The sequence below is a fragment of the Chelonia mydas genome, chromosome 14 (assembly GCF_015237465.2).
Source record: "Chelonia mydas isolate rCheMyd1 chromosome 14, rCheMyd1.pri.v2, whole genome shotgun sequence".
In the NCBI taxonomy this organism is placed as follows: Eukaryota; Metazoa; Chordata; order Testudines; family Cheloniidae; genus Chelonia; species Chelonia mydas.
In genome coordinates, this window is record NC_051254.2 from 40,667,635 (window position 1) to 40,688,410 (window position 20,776).

A 20,776-nucleotide genomic window follows, 5' to 3' on the forward strand; every position below is an offset into this window, starting at 1 on the left:
CCTGACGTGCACAATTTGCCTTTGAGCCCATTTTTCCTGTCAGCTTGGGACTCCAGAACCCTGCCTTGTTGAGGCAGACATGCTTGCCAGCTGCAAACACAGACCCAGGTCTGGTCCATGCCCCCAAAGCTGCCGGCTTTAAACAAAAACTGCTCAGCAGGTCACCTATCTCCAGCACCCAGATACTCAACTCCCATTGGGATCCAAACCCCAAATAAATCCGTTTTACTCTGTATAAAGCTTATTCAGGGTAAACTCATAAATTGTCCACCCTCTATAAAACTGATAGAGAGAGATATGCATGGCTGTTTGCTCCCCCAAGTATTAATCACGTACTCTGGGTTAATTAATAAACAAAAGTGATTTTATTAAGTATAAAAAGTAGGATTTAAGTGGTTTCAAGTAATAACAGACAGAACAAAGTAAAGTATCAGAGGGGTAGCCATGTTAGTCTGGATCTGTAAAAGTGGCAAAGAGTCTTGTGGCACCTTATAGACTAACAGACATATTGGAGCATAAGCTTTTGTGGGGAATTCCCTAGACTCCACTACATGCATCTGACGAACTGGGTATTCACCCATGAAAGCTTATGCTCCAATACATCTGTTAGTCTATAAGGTGCCACAGAACGAAGTAAGTTACCAAGCAAATTAAAACAAAACATGCATGTTTAAGCCTAATACATTAAGAAATTGAATACAGGTAAAATCTCACCCTCAAAGATGTTCCAATAAGCTTCTTTCACAGACTAGACTCCTTCCTAGTCTGGGCCCAATCCTTTCCCCTGGTACAGACCTTGTTAGTTCCAGCTGGCATCTTAGGTGAAAAGCAGGAGATTTCACATGATTGGGCCCCTTTGTTCTGTTCCACCCCCTTTTATAGCTTTGGCACAAGGCGGGAATCCTTTGTCTCTCTCTGGGTTACCACCCCTTCTTCTAAATAGAAAAGCACCAGGTTTAAGATGGATTCCAGTATCATGTGACATGGTCACATGCCCTGTGAGACCCCAGCCTTCATCCTTCCAGCACTGGCCTGCAGGTACCCAGGAAGTTTTGCAAGTAAACTGAGCCATTCACATGCTCAATACAATAGGACTTCAGAGTAATACTTCATATTTCTAGTTTTAGATACAAGAATGATACATTCATACAAATAGGATGACCACACTCAGTAGATTATAAGCTTTGTAATCATAACTTACAAGAGACCTTTTGCATAAAGCATATTCCAGTTACATTATATTTACACTCATAAGCATATTTCCATAAACATATGGAGTGCAAGTCACACTACCAAAGGGAAGCTGAGGCAGCTGATCCTGGCTGTGGCTGGAGAGCAAAGGGGTGAGGTTGCTGCTAGAGTCAGAGTAGGACAAGGAGAGAACAAAGATGGAACCCAGGGAAGCAGGGCATGGTGAACCCATGGGACCCTGCCCCCTTGGATCTCTGGCCTAAGACTACCTCTTTGATGCTAGCCTACAGCCTTTCAGCTTCTGTATGGCAGGTGACTGATGAATTGGTACCTTATGTTGAAAAGGCTGCCTGGGGTCACTGCAGATACACTGAGGGCACTGCACCCTGGAGAGGAAAGTCTGAACAGACCCTACCTCAGTTCAGCTTGCCAAATGGGTTGCTTGGGCCCCAAGGCTCCGGTCTCAGGGTCGTTGAGGCTACAAGCCAGCTGTTGCAGAACAGTGGGGATCCTTGGGGTCCAGGACACTAAAATAGTTACTAGCAGGAGACTGATGGAAGGTTTGGGCATAGCACAGACCCTGTGTGTCAGTGACACTGCCCTGCCCCCACCCCCACCAAAAAAGCTGAAAAACTGGCCAGTCAGGCTGGAGGAGCAGTTTATGGACAGAGGGTGACTATCAATGGCTAGCAAGTGCCGGCTCTGAATCTTGTGAATTCCCAGAGCAGTGTCTGCAGAGATTAGGATCAGATTTTCCAATGGGAGGTCTCACTATGGACTGTAGATTAGCACACAAAGAATTGTACCTACAAGGGTGTTTTGGGGAGCAAATACCGTGACAAAGTGGGCATTTTCTGCAATATTTTGACACATGTGTGCCTCAGTTTCCCTGTGTGCTTTGCATTGCTACCCAGGGGGTGCAAAAGGGTTAAACCTGCTCTTGGGGGCAGATTAAGAGACAGGAGGTGTTTGCGTCACACAGCTGTCTGGGATGGTATGAAGGGGTCATTAAAGGACTGGTAGAAACTGACCCAATCAATGGAGAAACTGGAAAGGCAATGGGAACTCCACTGGCCATGATGTTTAGACCTAGCAAACACCAACCAAAACGAAGGAGATTTCCCTTGTCACATCTTGGAAGAGAAGCAGGACAAAGGCCCCAGCTAGAGAACAAAGAGGAAAGGTGTTGGCTGGGAGAAGGGCTGGCCTCTGGAGAGACAGAGAATCTCGCACTTGGGATTGATAAGGAGACGGAGACAAAAATGGATCCCATACCAGCTTGCCTGGCTGATTGCACTGGCTTGGCAACTGGGGACCAGGCCTTAACCTTTGCCTCTCTATGCCGCCCTAAGGACTTACAGATTCTGTAGCCAGGTGACTAATAAATTGTTACCTTGTTTTGAAAAGGCTGCCTGGTGTTGCTGCTAATACTCACTGGGAGCAGTGTGTGCTGCAGGGGTACAGTGTACACAAGCCTCCCGGAGGAGTCTAGAATTGCTTCAGGGAGCCACAGAGAGAGAGAAGGGTGGGGGGATAGCTGGTTGCTGAGGGCCCAGTTTCAGAGTCTTGGAGGCCACGGGCCAGGCCCAGCCCAGTACAGGAACTAGTTACAGGCTAGGCATAGACCAGACCCTGTGGATCTGTGACAAGAACAATTGTGTGCTCAGATTTGGGTGCATAAATGGTAAGCAACTACCAGATGTGGGAATACAAACCGGTGCTTCTTCACCTAAATCTCCCACAGAATTAGAGGCTACGACTGAAAGTAGGGCAGGGTGGAAGAATGTTCAAAATGGTGCCTTTCTGAGATGTGGCCAAATGGCACATAGGTCTCCAGCGGTGACAATGGTGCTTCACAACTTTTAATTTTCAAACGGTTCCAAAGAGCCAAAAGTGTCTGCTCACACACGATGCCCAGGAGGCAGCCAGCTCCTCATGAAATCAGACCCAGCTCCTGAGGAACAAGTGAAAGGATCTTCCTTGGAAAATGGGTTTGTTGGAGGCTTTAGAATTCTTTAATTAGCAAATGTGTTTTTCTTTTAGAAAATAAACAAGGACACTTGCTATTTCAGTTACGCAAGTGCAACTCATTGGTGTGACTGCTTATTTCAGGGCAACTTTCTCACAAATCCATTTAGCTAAAGCCAGGCAGGTTTCCGAAATAGCACGGTTCCCTTTGATCATCACACAGCTCTCCCTTTCAGCAGCTCCTCTTAGCTGGAACCTGGGGAACAAAGAGCAGGAGTCACTGGGTGTTTAGCTTTACTGAGCAAGATCTTTAGCAGCGATCCCTCATTCGGAGGGGTGGTCTGTCTCCATACTAGCTTCCTTCATCCGTACTTTTCTACGGAGCCCTAGTTAGTAATAGGCCTCACAGAGTGGGAAAGGAGCTGGGCAGGCTCAGTTCAGTGCTGGAAAACATCGCAAAATCCACTGCGATGATTGACCAATACTGCCCATGGGTGTATTCAAACCCCACTGCTGGGGAGCCAAGCCGAGGAGCCCAGCAGCACCTGTGTGGTCCTGTTTTGTACAACTGTGCCATGTGCACTGAGTGGTGTCTGAAGTGGGTGGAGCTTAGTTGGTGGGCGGGGCTTGGGAAAGTACCACCCCTTCCCCCACCCCCATTGCAGCCCTGGTGGAGGTAAACTGTACTGCTCAGCAGGAGAGGGGAGCCTGACCCTGCATTAACGAGCGCATTGCTGGACAAGGGCCACCTTACTCAGGCAGAGCAGCACAGCTGAGAGCTAACATAGGTGCGAACTCTTCAGCAAGTGCCTCTTCAGCAAGACAAGGATTGGGCTTAAGCTAGTGTCTTCCCAGACATGCCCATTCTCCAAACAGACCCTGACCCCCCTTTGTCCTGTGGCTTTGCAAGCACACAGGGGGCTTGAGACTGACCATCTCTCCATGGAGGACTCTGCCTGGTGCTTAACTTTACTTGTGCTCACAGACAGCCTCTGCTCCTGCTAGCACTAGAGAGCACTAACCTTGTGTTCCCACTTGTGCACCATGCAAGACACACTCAGTTTCAAAGCCAAAGTAGGAACCATGAACACTCACAGTGTTTTATTGAACGTGGAGCCGTCCACCCAGGTCCATTTCCTCTCTGGGGATGTAACACTGAGTCCAAGCCAAACCAGGTTCAATTGTGGAATACTCAGTATATACGCCTGTAAGTGACAGGATGGAGGAGTCTGGGTGAATACAACCTGCTAGAATTCTCTGGCTTCTTTGCTCTCTCGGCAAATGAAGGAAGAGAACCTGCTACATAGCTCTGCAATAGATATAAACCCAATTTCTGATGTTTCCCTTTCCCAGTCTCACCCCTTCCTTCCCCTCCACATAACAGTGATATTTTAACGTGCTCTGTAAAAGATTTTTCTTAAGCCAAATGTCATACAGCTGGGGCATTGTTATTTTGCTGCAAGCTCATTGTATTACATTATAACTAGTGACACTCATCTCTCAAGGGGCGGGTTAAGCCATTTTTATTTACTGTACCATCTCCTCCTTGTCTTGGATCACGAGCATTTGAGAGCTCTTCGCTGAGCAGTCCACACGACTCTCATTCCATGTTTTACTTTCTTTAGAGACCCAATAGCACTGGTTCTTGTGCGGCAGCCAGCCAGCGGGGCACAGTTTGCACTCACAGCCCTCTAGAAATAGACATGGAAAAGGCAACATTAAATAGGCCGGAAAGTTCTGAACAGTGCTGAGCTTCCCTATGTTCACGAGGGGCTTTCAAACTATAAACATTCTCAGCCAAGACATTTCTCTTTATTCATTGTTTGTTTTGAGGAAAGGCCCATTATTCAAATAGCAGATGGAGGTGCGGGTCAGGAGAGAGGTGCTCTGGCAGAGCTGTAATGTGAATATGAATTCATAAGATTGGGCACACAATTCACATTTTACGGGCTCAGTATCACACAATGCATTTCCCCCCAAGGAGCACCAAACCTCTGAAATGAAAGACACAAGAAAACTGTCGCCTTCTCTGCTGAATCACTTCTGGAGCACTTTAAAAGTAGGAGGACAGAGGTAAGGGATTCTCGTAGGAAGTTCTGCGGGCTGCGTGCTGATCACACACACATACACACAAAACCACCTTACAAGAACAGTATTACACTCAAAAGTTACAAGTTACAAAACCACCTTACAAGAACAGTCAAGCACTCAAAAGTTAGGAAGTGTCAGAATTGAGGTTGCCTGTGCAATCTTTGTTGGGCCCCCTGGTGCATATGCATTATGATCCAGTCCGTATATAAATAGTCACATACCAGTTTTCTCCACCGGACCCCTACTTCATTCTGGGCACATGACGGACGGTGCTGCTGACTTACTGAGCAGCTATTCAATATTTTGTTTTCTTCTCATTCAATGTGTAGCCCCAGTAGTACTATTCAAAGCCGGCTCTGAAGACAGAACTATTAATTTCCTCCTGGGCTTTCCTCTGGCACCCTGCTCTATAGTATCTGAGTGCTTCACAAAACATTAATGAATTTTCACAGCACCCCTGTGAGATCAGGGGATTGCAATATTTCCATTTTACAGATATGGAACTTAGGCATGGAGAGTTTGAGGTCAAAAGTATCCACTAATACTGGTGCCCAACCTGAGACTCAGACCCTCAAAAGGTACTTAGGCAGGAATAAGGTACCTGAAAAATCAGGGCATTTAAAGTACTTAGCATTCTATAGTACTTCATATGTTCAGGGCACAGCTCCCATCAATTTCAGTTACAGCTGTGACCGCTCAGCACTGCTACAAATCACACCCCAGGCTCTCAACTGAGGCACCCAATGAATGGAGGAACACAGTGAGTGACCACCTGTGAAAGGATTGGTTTAAGTAACTCTCCCCTACCACCAGCCCCAATGTACTCTCTCCCCGGCCTTCTGGCTCTTGTTCCTTCTGCATTCAACTCAGGCAACTTCCTCCTCCATGCTGCCTGGGCTCAGGAGGACACAGCAAGCATGTGAGAGACAGGCTCCCCACTCTCAGCGCCGCTGTCAGGACCCAAACCTGCATAGAACGTCCTACTCAGCCCCCTGTAGCTCTGGGCTGGAGCATGCTCATTGTTGACAGAATCATGAATTTTCAAAGGCTTATAACTTAGCCAAATTTGGGCAGATATTCACAGGCGCAGCTAAAGGCAGACAGATCCCTGATTCGTAAGCCACCCCCTTGCCAAGTGTCAAGTCCCTATTCCACAGCGTGGGGACAGCACTGGAGCTTCTGAAAGACAAAGTCTCCAGAATTTTTTAACATGAGAAAAACAATGTATTTTCACTAGGCTGGTTCTCAGAAACAGCTGGACAGTTATGTCTGAAACTAAAAAAAAAATAAATAAATAAAAAATCAGGCTGAGGCATACCCCTGACATGGAAAGGTTCAGCCTGAACATTTAATCCTCAGCAAAAATAAAAGCAACTGAAAACAGGCTCTCCTAGTGGGAAGTATTGTGCTGTCTTAACAGGTGGTGCTACCAGCCTCACCGATAATCTGCACATCCTGAATGCCCGTACTCAGTGCCTCAAAAACCAGTATAGGGAAAACCAGCGCTACCTAGGGGTGGAGTAGGGAGGCTGCACACCTGGGTTCTAAGCCCCGCTCTGACACTGCCCCATTCTGGGTGTGTCTACACTTGTGATCATTAAAATCCCAGCATCCTCTTTTGACTAACAGAGGATTTACCAGCTTGTGTAACTACATTTTTTCCTCCCTAAAAATCTCTCTGGAAATTTCAGTTGGATGTGGCAAATATTTCCAAATTATGGTCTATGGGGTGCTTGTAGGTACTCCATGAAAGCTGACAGGTCACATCTGCCTGGCTTCTCCTTGTTTCCAGCTGCTATATCTCTCTACAAGACAGCTACAATTTTTCCCAGTACTACTTTTCTATGAGCAACTTCTGTAGTTGCCATTGGGATGTTATAGGATTGCAAAAGGGAGGTGAGGAGGGTGGGGTCTGGGAGTTTACACAAGGGAAGGCAGGCATCCATTAGGTGCTCTGTATTAAAATATGCTGCACCATGCAAAAACATTTGAAACTCCCTGGGATTTGGAATTGCTTTTCACTTCCTCTCTTGTGGTATCGTATAATGTTGTGTGTTACTAAACAGCTAGCAAGTTTCACCCCACATGTGATCACACTACAATGGTAAGTGAAAGGATATAAAATGTGCCTGTTTCATACACATTGGAAGTACTTTGAATGACCACTAGATATCACTCCTACTACTCTGCACAAACAGCTGAAAACTTATTTATTAGAGCTGCCTGAAAAGTGGGATTTCCCTGGCAAATTATCAGAGGGTTTTCCCCTTTTTTACCTTTTTTTCTTTCTCTCCTATTTTTCTCCCCACTGGAGAAAAGATGTGAAAAGATAAAATGTATAGGAAAGTGTTGAAAAGGCCATGATTTTGAACCTACATATTTAGTTTCCCCAGAAAATTTCCCCTTTGGAAAAATTTCAGAAAATTGAAAAATAAATGTTCTCATGAAAAATAAAATTTGGCAAAACCCTCTTTTCTGATTAAGAATCAGAAATGTTTCAGCCAGTTGTAGTATTTATTCTGCAGCCATCAAACAGAACAAATGACCAGAAAAATAAAGACGGGAAGATGAGGGTATGGCACATCTCAGCTATGTATAAGTTATTGTGACATAGTTGCTGAATTTTCAATCAGTGAGTTTGGAGTGAGAGTTCTTCCAGGTGGACACAATGTTGCAAAGAGCACAAAGAATAGCAGATACAGTTACCTGTTGAGTTGTTGTTTGGCTTTGGATACAAACTTTGATTTGAGCAAGACTGGGAATCCTTCAGGCTGGAATTACATTCAGTTCCATTTGTTGTTCTCTGTCTTTCAGTCTGACCTTCACAAGGATGTGTAACAAAAGAGAGAAGGTAAAAAGTATCAACTCACCAAATACCATGGGATATCTATTGAGTTATGATGGGGACAGAGAAGCAGCGTGAGATGGAATCTCACTCATTGTCCATTGTAAGGTTCATTCCACATTTTTGCACATCTCACAGTGGAGCTGTTACAGACAAATAATGCATGTTTCATGTATCAAGCTCTCAACTCTATTTTGTTTATGTAACACTTTTGATGTCTATGGCAGTGTTGAAATGCCTGGTAATTTATTCAGAAATGTTTTGGAGGCCAAAAAATAGAAACTAAATGGAATTGCAGAGGAAGAGGAGAATTCACTGAGCCAGTGAATCTATGGTGCTGAGATACTCACCCCAAACACGAAGCGCGATCACAGCTGCCACCAGGATGATGTTCCCAGCCCATCCAAGCCATAGAGTCAGCCGATGCCAGCGTGGGCACTGAGGGATATCTGCAAGAGTCAAAACCTTGTGTAAAGATTTATAATGAAACATGGAAACTTCTGCTTTGGAGGCTGCTCAACTGGAGATAAGGATGAAGTTCAGGCTCATGTAATATGAGGAGGAAAATGGTCATGCTCAGAGTTTAAAACTCTGAGGCCACATCACCCTCACAAGAGCAACATTAGTTGTCTAACTAGACGGAAGTAGAGGAAAGCTGAAGAAAATACCAAAGATAACTAATATTTACTAGGTTTCAGAGTAGCAGCCGTGTAAGTCTGTATCCGTAAAAAGAAAAGGAACATAAGCTTTTGTGAGCTACAGCTTATGCTCTAATAAATTTGTTAGTCTCTAAGGTGCCACAAGTACTCCTTTTCTTTTTAATGTTTACTAGTTAGCAAGTTCACATCATCCTGTATCACAGAGGGCCAGATTCTCTGCACACTGACGGGGATCCTCCAAGAGAAGGTTCAAAAGCTGGGGCGCAGCTCTGATCCCGTGGAACCATGACAGTGACTCCAGTGAAGTTAATGGCATTCCGTGGAGTTTTGTCAGCGGTTAGGTCCATAGTGTTCGTAAAGGGGAGATATTTCACCATATAACTGCATGGCAAAAACAGGCTACAAGTGGCGGCAATGGCTGCCTCTGACTTGGCTTTTTTCATCCATCCATGTAAACATGTATCCCTCAATGTCTGCTGTGCGCCAACCCCATCAGCAGACACTTGGTAACTACCCACGGCACTGTTGACAAGGTGATGGGAAGAACTGTGAATTGAAAGTACCGGACTCCCATGCAGAATCTCAGGTATTTGCAATGGTTCTTCCCGATGCCAGGTGGAAGTATCCATCTTTCATGTTGAGAGATAAATACAAGTCTCCTTAAGAGTGAGGGAAGGATTTGAAGCCTGACATATTTGTTCAGGTCTTCGGGGCCCAGAATAGGTTATAGACCTTCCTTCTTGGGGATGAGGAAGTAGTGGGAGAGTCCCTTCCCTTGGTTACACAGAGGAACTTCTATAGCTACTTTCAAGAGGAGTGAGTCCCCATCTTCCAGGAAGACTTTCTTGTGAGGGGGAGTCCCTGAGGAGGGGACCTGGTGCAGAACTGGATGGAATATCTATCTTGAATGGTCTCTGTCACAGGGTGGCTGGCTCCTGTCACTTGAAGCAGGTCCAGTGTCCTGTGCCATAGCAGGTGCTCCCAGTTGGGCCAGTCTCGAGGGGAGGCATTGCACCTGGGGCTACAGGCCAAGCAAGAGGTTTCCTTCTGATTATTGATTAACCACGTGTGCGGTTTTTTTTCCAGAGTTTGCAGCCTTGAGGCCTCTAAAATGCATGCATCAGCAACTTCAACACAATTCTTAACAGGAAGCACACAGGGTCAAGCTGCCCTTTCTGTGGCACCCAAAACCCCCTCCCCTCCTGCCTTGGTTAAGCTGAGCCTGCTGCATGGCCACTTTATGGCCTGCTGACTTGGCTGCTTTTAGCAATAAGCAATAGCGGTTTCAGGCACTTTCCTGGTTTGCTGAAATCTCCCCGTACAGGAGGGGACAGAGAATGTCAGGGGGGAAGGTGCTAGAGACTTGTGTGGCTCCTGTGTGTCCCATTAAACCAGCTGCTTGTAGGCAGAGGAGGAAGACTGTGATGTAGAAAGCTGGAAGTGTTTGTTCTTGTGCTTTTGGGGTCTCCTCCCATGGCCACTGTGGAGAGAGGTTGGAACCTCCCTAGTGAGGAGCAGGCCTGAGAAGTTGCTGAGTCCACCCTTTGAAACCTGTCAAGGTTGAGATAATTTTCAGACTGGGTCGTACATACGCTTCTAATAAGCACAGCCATACTGGGTCAGACCAAAGGTCCATCTAGCCCAATATCCTGTCTTCTGTCAGTGGCCAATGCCAGGTGCCCCAGAGGGAATGAACAGAGCAGGTGATCATCAAATAATCCATCCCCTGTCACCCATTCTCAGCTTCTGGCAAAGGGTAGATTTGATCTTCTCCAGATCTTCTCACTGGCCCTTAAAAGGCAGATCTTCTGTCCTCCATTGGGCTGCTGTAATGAGGCCTGGGGAGTGGGGTCAGGAATATCTACACAGGACTATTCCAGTGGCCACAGCCCTTGTATTGGTCTCCAAGGCATCATATGCTATGTTAAGAGGATGCTTACCCATTGTACAGCCCCTCCAGTACTACTACTGCTGTAAAAAAATTAGAAAAGCCACCATGAAGTTCAACCCTAGAAGTCGCTTTACATTTTCAAAGCTGTCTTCAAAGAGGAAAAGGGCAAGAGACTTAAAAACATAATTTAAAATAAAAAGAGTAATAGTCTCTAGGCCCCATCGAGTTGGTAATCACGACAGGAGACTTCAGCACTTTCAATATCAAAGAACTTAACTTAGAATAACTTCAAAAACTGTAGCCTGTTATTCATAAAAGTCCATCTTATGTGAGAGTTCTCATTGAGACTTAATAAATCAAACTTATGTCCTTAATAGAACAAAATGTTCTGGAGACATGTGGACAAAAAATGGTGTATTTTTAAAAAAGTAAAAAGCTGCTTTTCTGTTTTTTAATTAAAATAATTAAATGATTTGTTAAATTGATTTCAATTTTTCAAAGAAAAAAAATTCTTGTTTGGCCCCAGATTAACAAATTTCAAGATAAAATGGGGGGAGTCAGAGATGGTGTTAAAAAATTAGGCTTCTACTAGAAACTCTTTGACCACTGTAACTACTAAAAGAAAAGGAGGACTTGTGGCACCTTAGAGACTAACCAATTTATTTGAGCATGAGCTTTCGTGAGCTACAGCTCACTTCATCGGATGCATACTGTGGAAGCAGCTTCCACAGTATGCATCCGATGAAGTGAGCTGTAGCTCACGAAAGCTCACGCTCAAATAAATTGGTTAGGTCTTCTGCAGCTTCCACAGTATGCATCCGATGAAGTGAGCTGTAGCTCACGAAAGCTCATGCTCAAATAAATTGGTTAGTCTCTAAGGTGCCACAAGTCCTCCTTTTCTTTTTGCGAATACAGACTAACACGGCTGCTACTCTGGAACACTGTAACTACTGTGGCTCCACAGTTTAAGCTCCAGCTTCCAAGGGAAGCAAAGGACATCTGTAGAGACCCACCTCCTGGCCACACCAGCCCATTTCCATTTTCCAGCCCCAGGGGGCACCGCATGGGGCTGGAGCTCCTCCAACTCCCTGGGGGTAGAGAGCTGGGTCAGGTTTCCCCAACAACATCCTGGACCCAGCCCATGACCCCAGTGGCCTGGGTGCATCACAAGGGACAGAAGTTCCAACTCCTAGAGGCTTGAAGGGAGAGAGAGCTGGCATGGACTTGTCTCTCCCAAGAGCCACCCCACAAACCAGCACCTGAACCCAGTGGTCTATTTCCTCCCTCTGCGATAAGTGTTTTGCAGCAGCCAGCTAATTAAAATAGTCTTGTTTTTCAAGCAGTAGCAGTTTGTGCTGAAGTTTCAGGGTTCACACTTCGCTGAAAATACACGATGGGGGGTGCTACAGTGGCACATAACAGAATTTGGTTTTATCTTTTTCCTTTAAAAAAAAACTCTAGTAAATTACATACAAAAAAACCTCTCAAAAGAATGGTTTCAGAGGGGTAGCCATGTTAGTCTGTATAAGCAAAAACAACGAGGAGTCCTTGTGGCACCTTAGAGACTAACAAATGTATTTGGGCATAAGCTTTCGTGGGCTATAATGCATCTGATGAAGTGGGTTATAGCCCATGAATGCTTATGCCCAAATAAATTTGTTAGTCTCTAAGGACTCCTTGTTGTTTTTTCTCAAAAGAATGTTATTTAGATTGCAAAGTGAACCCCTCAAAAGTTAGGAAATGCCAGAAACTTATCTCTGCTCCCTTGTGCATGTGCATGACGACAATATGTGTCCATGTAATTAAAGACTACTTTTTTTCCAAAGGATCCCTGCCTCATTGAATACGCAAAATGATTGCACAGTGGGGCAGAATTAAGGTGGTACAAGCAACTGTATGTCCGGGATTTCCTAACTTTTGAATGCTTCACTGCGCAAACTAAATAATGGTTTTTAACTTTTTATATGTAATCCTGCATATACTGTACTGTACACACACTGAGTGATACAATATCTGGACTGTTAGTATTTAATTTGCTCATCAACTGAAATATCAGCTTTATATATTTTGATTCTAAGATTAACAGCATAATAGTCATCTAAAATGTCCTCTCATTAGTAGCCTGACTCTGTAGAAAATATGCTCTGAAAATAGCTAATATATTTACTATTTTACCACAGTTCTGCAAAATATTATTAGGATTTTTTATTTCCAGATACCAATCTTTTCAGGAGAGTCTTGTAAAAAAAATATACTATGATTTATATATTTACATTTTACATCCTTTTAAGTTTAGTTTACAGTTCCTTGTATATTCATTATTCCTGGAACACTGAAAGCTATTATTTTTCCTCCTCTCTTCCTGCTGCGTTGGTCTCCCCTGAGTTAAGAGTTGTCCAAACTTTAATTGCTCTGAAGTGTAATGACTTGACTCCTCACAAATCTTCCCTATCCAGGTCTATTCAGAATCCAGTACAACCCCCCGCTGCATCCCCCACAGTTTTCTTCATCCTTTATTGACCAAGTTGCCCTTCATTTCTTTCTCTTCTCCTCCCCTATTTCCTAACCTGGGATGCTAGACTTCAGTCTCCCTACTTGCCTCTTCATGAATCTTAGCAGATCCTTTTCTCCACACTTCCCTCACCATGTGGAATCACCTCCATGACCCTCTGCACTGAGTTCTCAGTAATTTTCCAAAACCAGTCCCTTCTCCCTGATCTGTGTGACGTAACATTCTCTCCAACAAGAAATGAAAGACAATTATACGAGTCTCCCAGACTCCTTGTGTTCAGTCTTCCCAAGACTGGATCAGTGCATTGCTCTTTACCTCTGACTTACCCCACTATACTATGTACTGCATCTTCAATACAGCATGAGTATCCACCCCCAAGTGTTTATGAAGTAAGTAGAAAAATGCCATAAAATAACCCTGTATTGTTCTTCACATGTAATTTGCATCTATAGACTGGCAGTAGCTCTGAAGATTTCTGTGACACTTTGTATTAACATGAAAATAAAATGCACAATATTGCATTAAAGAGATTCAGTTCCTAGTTCTGACAGATGGTAAATTACCTCATATTTGCTGAGTCCTAACATTCGAATGGAACACAGAGACTCACATCTGCTCTTTGTTTCTAGAAAATCTTTCTTTAAATATCTGTGCTACCCGTAAAAACAAAAAAATACATTCAAAAAATTGGAATCCAAACCAAAAAAAGGAGAGCATACCAGTACAAAAGTAAGAAGCTAAATATACTTACTGGGGTGCTGAGATGGATGCAGTGACTTTGAAGTGGAAAAAGCTCCAGGAATGTTTAAATCAGCACATACTATTTCTCCAGCCATGGCAAGTGCAGAGGAAGATGAGAGGCTACAAGAAGACGGACTGTCTAAGAGTTGCCTCATATTTATGCATGAACCAAGATGACAGACGTATCCAGTAAGAGGAAGTGTCTATCAGAAGGTTTTGACTTCCTTATTTCCTAGCAATCTAAGAGAGAAATCCAGGCACTAGAGATAAAGAGTGTTTAAACTACAATTGCACGAGCTAATCTGAGACATTCTCTCAATGCATTAGAGCTGGTGCTGGGATTTCACATAAACTGTTGATTTTTCCTACATTAAAAGAAAGCTGCTCCCTGGTGTGTTTGGTTCAGAAGCTCTGGGCATTTTAAGATAAGAAATTCTTATCATTGCATAAAACTGGAAAACAGATTGAAAAATAAGAACTTTTTAATTACAATTCATATTTCCCATTGGAGACAGACATCTTTAATTTATCTCATCACTAGGGACAGTCATACCCCTCTCTCTAGCTATTCTATTCAGGTTCTACATTGTTACCCCTTTTAACCTGACTGTCTGCTCAAAGTTGGGAGCTCTGTGGGTCATTCCAGTTAGGAAGAGAAATTGCTGATGGAGCCTGTTTACCTTTGATGCAATCTGATTTACAAAGAATGTACAAAGTCCTGTTTCCCCAAACACAGGAGGAACTAAACAGGAGCCAGTGTCCTTGTTCACAGGTCCAAAACTCATTTCAGCTTTCCAACTGTTAAGGAAAAGTTAGCACATGTGACTCCATTTTGGTTTGGGGCCCACCATTGTTTAAATGCCAGCACATCATACACCAGGAGAAGTGATTCTTAGATACTGAATCCCTGTGAAAATCCTCCTCCTTGTTTCCAGCCTGCCTTGACTCCCAGTATCTGGTTTTTGTTAGTCTCTAACTCCCTGTCTCTTGGCCTTAATTTGAGGCCTCCCATCCTAATAATAAAAGTTACTAATGCATGGCTTTAAAACCATGCTGTGTAATTAACATACTGGTATAGCACGAGGAATGCACCAAGCAGGGATAGGTGGTAGATAAGACAAGGGTTTGTTTATTGGCTAAGGTTTCCGATGCACGAGGGCAACGTGCTTTGCTAAAAAGTATATAACCTTTGTATAATTTGTATTCAGGGTCCCCTCCTGGCTAGCAGGGGGGCACCACGCTCAAGCGTAATAAACTTAGTGTCTTTTGGGAACTCTGCAGTTGTGGACTTTGTTTCTGTGCCTCAGCCTAGATTCGAACTGTGCATGTCCTACCAGGTATAATTCGCAGCATTTGTGTGCGTGTCCTACCAGGTACAATTCGCAGCATTTGTGTGCGTGTCCTACCAGGTATAATTCGCAGCATTTGTGTGCGTGTCCTACCAGGTATAATTCGTAACACAACCCAAATCCTTTCTCTAGGCTACTCCCCTGGCCAAACCATGCTTCCAGTGGCTTGTTCAGGCTGCGTGTCTGTCCCCCTCTCACCCTCCACCCCCAGTTTCTCTCTCTCTCTGCTCTGTCTGATGCTTCTCTTCACACAAACACACACATATATCTCTGGCCAAACAATACATAGTGTAGCCTTCTACACAGTGCTAATTTCTGGGTAGGCTCACGTCCACCTTTGTCTTAAGTGGGGACTGGTGATTATAGAATCATAGAAGATTAGAGTTGGAAGAGATCTCAGGAGGTCATCTAGTCTAACCCCCTGCTCAAAGCAGGACCAACCACAACTAAATCATCCCAGCCAGGGCTTTTCTTAACTTATCTTAAATCAGGGGTTCTCAAACTGGGGGTCAGGACCCCTCAGGGGGTCGCAAGGTTACTACATGGGGGTCACGAGCTGTCAACCTCCACTCCAAACCCTGCTTGGCCTCCAGCATTTATAATGATGTTAAAGATATAAAAAAGTGTTTTTAATTTGTAAGGGGGGGGGGTCACATTCTAAGGTTTGGTGTGGGAAAGGGGTCACCAGTACAAAAGTTTGAGAACCACCGTGACTTAAATGAAGGCCAGTGGTTAAACCTGCAATAACAGCATTAGTACCATTCCTTTGAGATATTCAGACTCTCGTAATAGCACTTCCTTGGCAAGCTGCGCCTGGTCCAGGGAAAAACTGCTCTGTTGCATTAGGACTCAAACCTACAAGGCACTGAGTGACATCAGCTCCTACTGAAGTAATGGGAGGAAAGGGCGCTCAGCACTTCACAGGATAGAGCTCTATGTCTGATGCCTGGATGTAGGAGTCAGCCACGGTTCTGCGGAATTTGTGCCCACAGTAAAATAGTCAGGTTCCCTTGTCACACGGTGACCTGACAAGTAAGAAGAACAGTTGGAGGAAACTGGTCTTATGCAGTAATGCCGGCACCCCTAGGTCTCACGTAGCACTTGCTAGTAACATTAGTTTATTAACTACTTGGTTGATAAATCTGCAGCTTCAGGGTTGTCTCCACCTCACTTCTCTGTCCATCCCTCATACCCCTTCTGTTACTGCAGCAAATCCACCCCTCTGTACAGCAATCTTAGAGACTATGGCACCGCAGTAAAGGAGGCAAAACAACCCTTCTGATCCTCCAACATCCATGCAGCAGAATCATAGTCAATGGAGCTATTTTGCACATGAACTGGTTAAGCAATCCAGGCTGCATAACCCAGACATCAGACCCATGCGTCCACTGCTGTGAAGAGCTGTCAACATGCTTCACTGATAAGATCAACCAAATATGTACGAATGGAGCTGACTGGGAAAGAAAATTCCATTGCTGACCAGATTGTATTATTCACCTCACCATTCCTAAGTTTGCCCCCATCATACACACTGAACCTCAAGAAATCCTGAAAAATGTTAGAGATACAACCTGTGAAACAGATCCATGCCCCTCCTGGCTGGTAAAAGTCAGGTAGGAAAAGCTATGCCCACTATTCATAGGAATAATCAACACCTCTTTCAGAGAAGCTCACCTGCCAAATTCCTTGAAAAATGCAACTGAGACGATTTGGGGACTCTGTCTCTGTACAACTTATGAACTCTGGTTAATTGTATGAAATTCCTGTATCACTGAAAGCCTCAGAGTGTCTGGCAGGGTCCCAGAGATGTATAACACCCCCTCTTCCTTTCCTTCCATGGTCTGGAAGAACCTGTAGAACAAATAAAATAAATCATTAACCTTAATACCTGGTCTCTGCCCAAATTGTGGGTATGTTAAGGAGGGTGCCTTGTCTGGGAGAACCAATTTGACCCAGATGGTCTGAAGGGAGCAGGTTTTGGAGAATGGAAACTCTAAAAATAGGAGAACAAAGAAACTAGGTGGTGATTTTCTCCAAAGACTCAGAGGGACTCTGAGACAGAGGAAGTTCGAGCAGGAGAGAGGAATAGAGAGAGATGCTTTTGCAGCAGAGGGGACCTTCTTTGACTGTGGGACCAGCCAAGGTCAAAGAAGCAGGCAGGAGGAGAGAGCAGACTGCACATTGCAGAGGAGAAGTCGTGAGGAGAGAGGTGCAGGAGAGGGGACTTGGAATCCTGAGAGGACACTGCCCCAAATCCTGACGAACCCTCCAGCATGCTGAGGAAACTGAAACAGGAATGGAGTATAGATGTTTTAGTGTTTTGACAAGAGCTGTACATCTCTGGAGCTATCTAAAAGAACAGTGATTGGTTTGGGAGCCTTTTGCAAAATCTGTGTTACATGCTTCAACTATCACGCTTCCCTGGAGAGGTAAACTGTAACCCCAAACACCTGTAAGGTCAGAGCTCTGGAGAAGAGTGCTTTAGCTACTGGGATGTCTATGTGGGGGTCAGCACTGATCCTGGGGGCCTAGGGTAACTGGAACACAAGGTCCCATTTCCATGAAGGGGCCACAGACATAGCGCCTGCATCCAGGGAGCATGCCAGAGAAGCCAATGAAAGAGAGAGCGCTGGGGCCTGCTCAGAGTCAGGAAACTTACAACACAAGGGTCTAGCATGATGGGACCCAAACACAGAAGCCTGGTGAGTTTCCAACAGGGGGAGCTTTACCAGGGCTAATTAATTTATTAATCTATTAACAAAGAATTTAAGGAAGGTAGTATAATCAATGTTAATCAATATGGGTTTATGGAAAATAGATCCTGTCAGACTAACTCGATATCTTTTTTGTTGGCATTACAAGTTTAGTTGATAAATGTAATAGTGTTGACATAACATACTTACGTTTGATTTGGTACCAAGTGACATTTTGATTTAAAAAACTAGAGAGCTATAAAATTAACATGGCAAACATTAGATGGATTAAAAGCTGGCTAATGGATATGTCTCAACGTGTAGTTATAAATGGGGAATCATCATCCAGCAGATCTGTTTCCAGTGGGGTCCTGTAGGGTTCAGTTCTTGGACCCACACTATTTAACATTAATAAAAATAACCTGGAAGAAAACATTAAATCATCACTGATAAAGTTGGCAGATGACACAAAAATTGGGGGAGTGGTAAATAATGAAGCGAATAGGTCATTGATACAGAACTATCTGGATCACTTGGTAAGCTGGGCACAAACAAACAATATGCATTTTAATATAGCTAAACGTAAATATATACATCTAGGAACAAAGTCTGCAGGGCATGATTAGAGAATGTGGGGGGGGCTCTCTCCTGGGAAGCAGGGACTCAAAGAGATTTGGGGGTCATGGTGGATAGTCAGCTGAACATGAGCTCCCAGGGCAACACTGGCCAGAAGGGCTAATGCGATCCTGGGGTGCATAAAGAGGGGAATCTAGAGTAGGTGTAGAGAGGTTATTTTATCTCTGTATTTGACACTGATGTGACTGCTGCTGGAATACTGTGTCCAGTTCCAGTGTCCTCAATTTAAGAAGGGTGGTCATAAATTGGAAAGGGTTCAGAGAAGATCCATGAAAATGATTAAAGGATTAGAAAATATGCCTTACAGTAATACACTCAAGGGGCTCAATCTATATAGCTAAACAAAGAGAAGGTTCAGGGTGACTTGATTACAGTCTAGAAGTACCTACAGGAAGAACAAATATTTAATAATGGGCTCTTCAGTCCAGCAGAGAAAGGTAGAACATGATCCAATGGCTGGAAGTTGAAGCGAGACAAATTCAGACAGGAAATAAAGCATACATTTTTAACAGTGAGAGTAATTAACCACTGGAATAACTTACCAAGCATCATGGTGGATTCTCCATCACTGACAATGTTTAAGTCAAGATCAGATGTTTTTTTTCCTAAGAGATCTGCTCTAGGAATTATTCTGGGGCAGGTCTCTGGCCTGTGTTCTATAGGAGGTCAAACTAGATGATAACACTGGCCCCTTCTGGCCATGGAATCTATGAAGGACTATGACAGCAAGAGCTTGCTCAATCCTCAAGAAACCAACCCACTCGACCCTGAAGACCTGGCTATATTTAGTCGTGTGAAAAGAACCGTGGGGGGTGGGAACCTGATAACAGTCTTCAAATATGTTGAGAGCTGTTGGAAGGTTCTATGGTCATTTGCTGTCATTTACTTTTATTTTGAAAAATTTCCTGTCGTCGCCATTTCGAATCTGTACATGTTGTAGTTTGAGGGTCATACTGGGGTTCCTTCTTGTTTAGCTTTTGGCACTCTTTTCAAGTGTGGCGGGAAAAGACTGAGCACATGACCTGGCGAATCTGCCTAGATGCTGCTGGGTACATGAACCCTGCACGCCAGTCACCGAGTGCTGTCCGCCCCAGAGGCAGCCCGTGTCAGTTGTGTTTGTGCGGTCTTCGAGAGACAAGTGCAGCATCATCAGCACTTACCTGAGGTCCAGCTTACCTGAAAGATTGTTCCAACTGATGCAAGTTCCTCCTGTGTTCATCCATCACACGGTCGAAGGTCCGGATCCACCTCATCAGGAGCTGTGGCAGACCAGACGGACATACCTGCCTTCCTTGTTCCGATTGTCATCTCATGTGTCAAGTATTAATCTTCTTGTTAGTCCATAGTCTGTATTGGGGAATACTGGGACCAGCTCCGAGCCGTCTCTTTCTCAGACCACCAAGTTATTATTATTGTTGCTAAATTTATCCTTATTTACCTACCAATGTTATGTTAATAAACCCTCTTTGGTTCACCTTTAATTCTAGTAAAGTGTCATTGTTGCAGTGTCCATGGGTGATAGACCCTAACTCAGGGAACCAGAACACTACCTTTACCAGGGGTCCTTTATCTCTCTCCTATTTTCCCTTTTCCCATAACACTGTTATAAAGAGGACAGTGATCAGTTGTTCTTCGTGCCCACTGAAGGTAGGATAAGATGAAATGGGCTTAATCTGCAGCAAGGGAGATTTGGGTTAGACATTAGGAAAAACTTTCTAACTCTCTGGGTAGTTAAGCTCTGGAACGGGCTTCCAAGGGAAGCTGTGGAATCCCCATCATTGGAGGTTTTTAAGAACAGGTTGGCCAATCACCTGTTAGGGATGGTCTAGGTTTACTTTGTCCTGCCTCAACACTTTATGACTTTTTGAGGTCCCTGTCAGACCTACATTTCCATAATTTTATTTTCTAGGTGGATCTACAAAAAGGTTAGACTGAAAGAAAAATATATAATTCACACATAAGGAAGTGCTAGAGTCAGAATATCAGTTGGTGTAAATTGCTGCAGATCCATTGAAGTCAATGTCACTGTGCCCATTCATACCAGCTGAGGATTTGACCCCTAAGTCCTTATATGAAATTTTATCGACATCTCATGTTGTAATTAGGCATAAAAATCAATGGCCAAATCTTTAAAAGACTCAGCATATCAGGTGAGGAAAAAAGCAGCACTGTCTGGTGATAGAATAGGGGGTTGGATTGT

At 44.2% G+C, this 20,776-nt stretch overlaps 1 protein-coding gene across 2 annotated transcripts; it reads right to left on the reverse strand.

Annotated features, from left to right (window-relative positions):
* Nucleotides 1-3,187: 3,187 nt before the first annotated feature.
* LOC102938952 (killer cell lectin-like receptor subfamily B member 1B allele B) lies at nucleotides 3,188-20,279 on the reverse strand. Of its 2 annotated transcripts, XM_043528287.1 has the most exons (8): nucleotides 19,753-20,279; nucleotides 16,922-17,098; nucleotides 13,909-14,018; nucleotides 8,446-8,544; nucleotides 7,957-8,070; nucleotides 4,696-4,850; nucleotides 4,255-4,364; nucleotides 3,188-3,415 (listed from the first exon to the last, which is right to left on the reverse strand). In XM_043528287.1, exons 3-8 carry the CDS (start codon nucleotides 13,991-13,993, stop codon nucleotides 3,295-3,297), a joined length of 684 nt encoding a protein of 227 aa, XP_043384222.1. In that variant the 5' UTR covers nucleotides 13,994-14,018; nucleotides 16,922-17,098; nucleotides 19,753-20,279; the 3' UTR covers nucleotides 3,188-3,294. The 2 variants fall into 2 exon arrangements, with proteins under 2 accessions (XP_043384222.1, XP_043384221.1); XM_043528286.1 differs by lacking the exon at nucleotides 19,753-20,279 and having other exon boundaries at nucleotides 16,922-19,039.
* Between the last annotated feature and the right edge of the window lie 497 nt (nucleotides 20,280-20,776).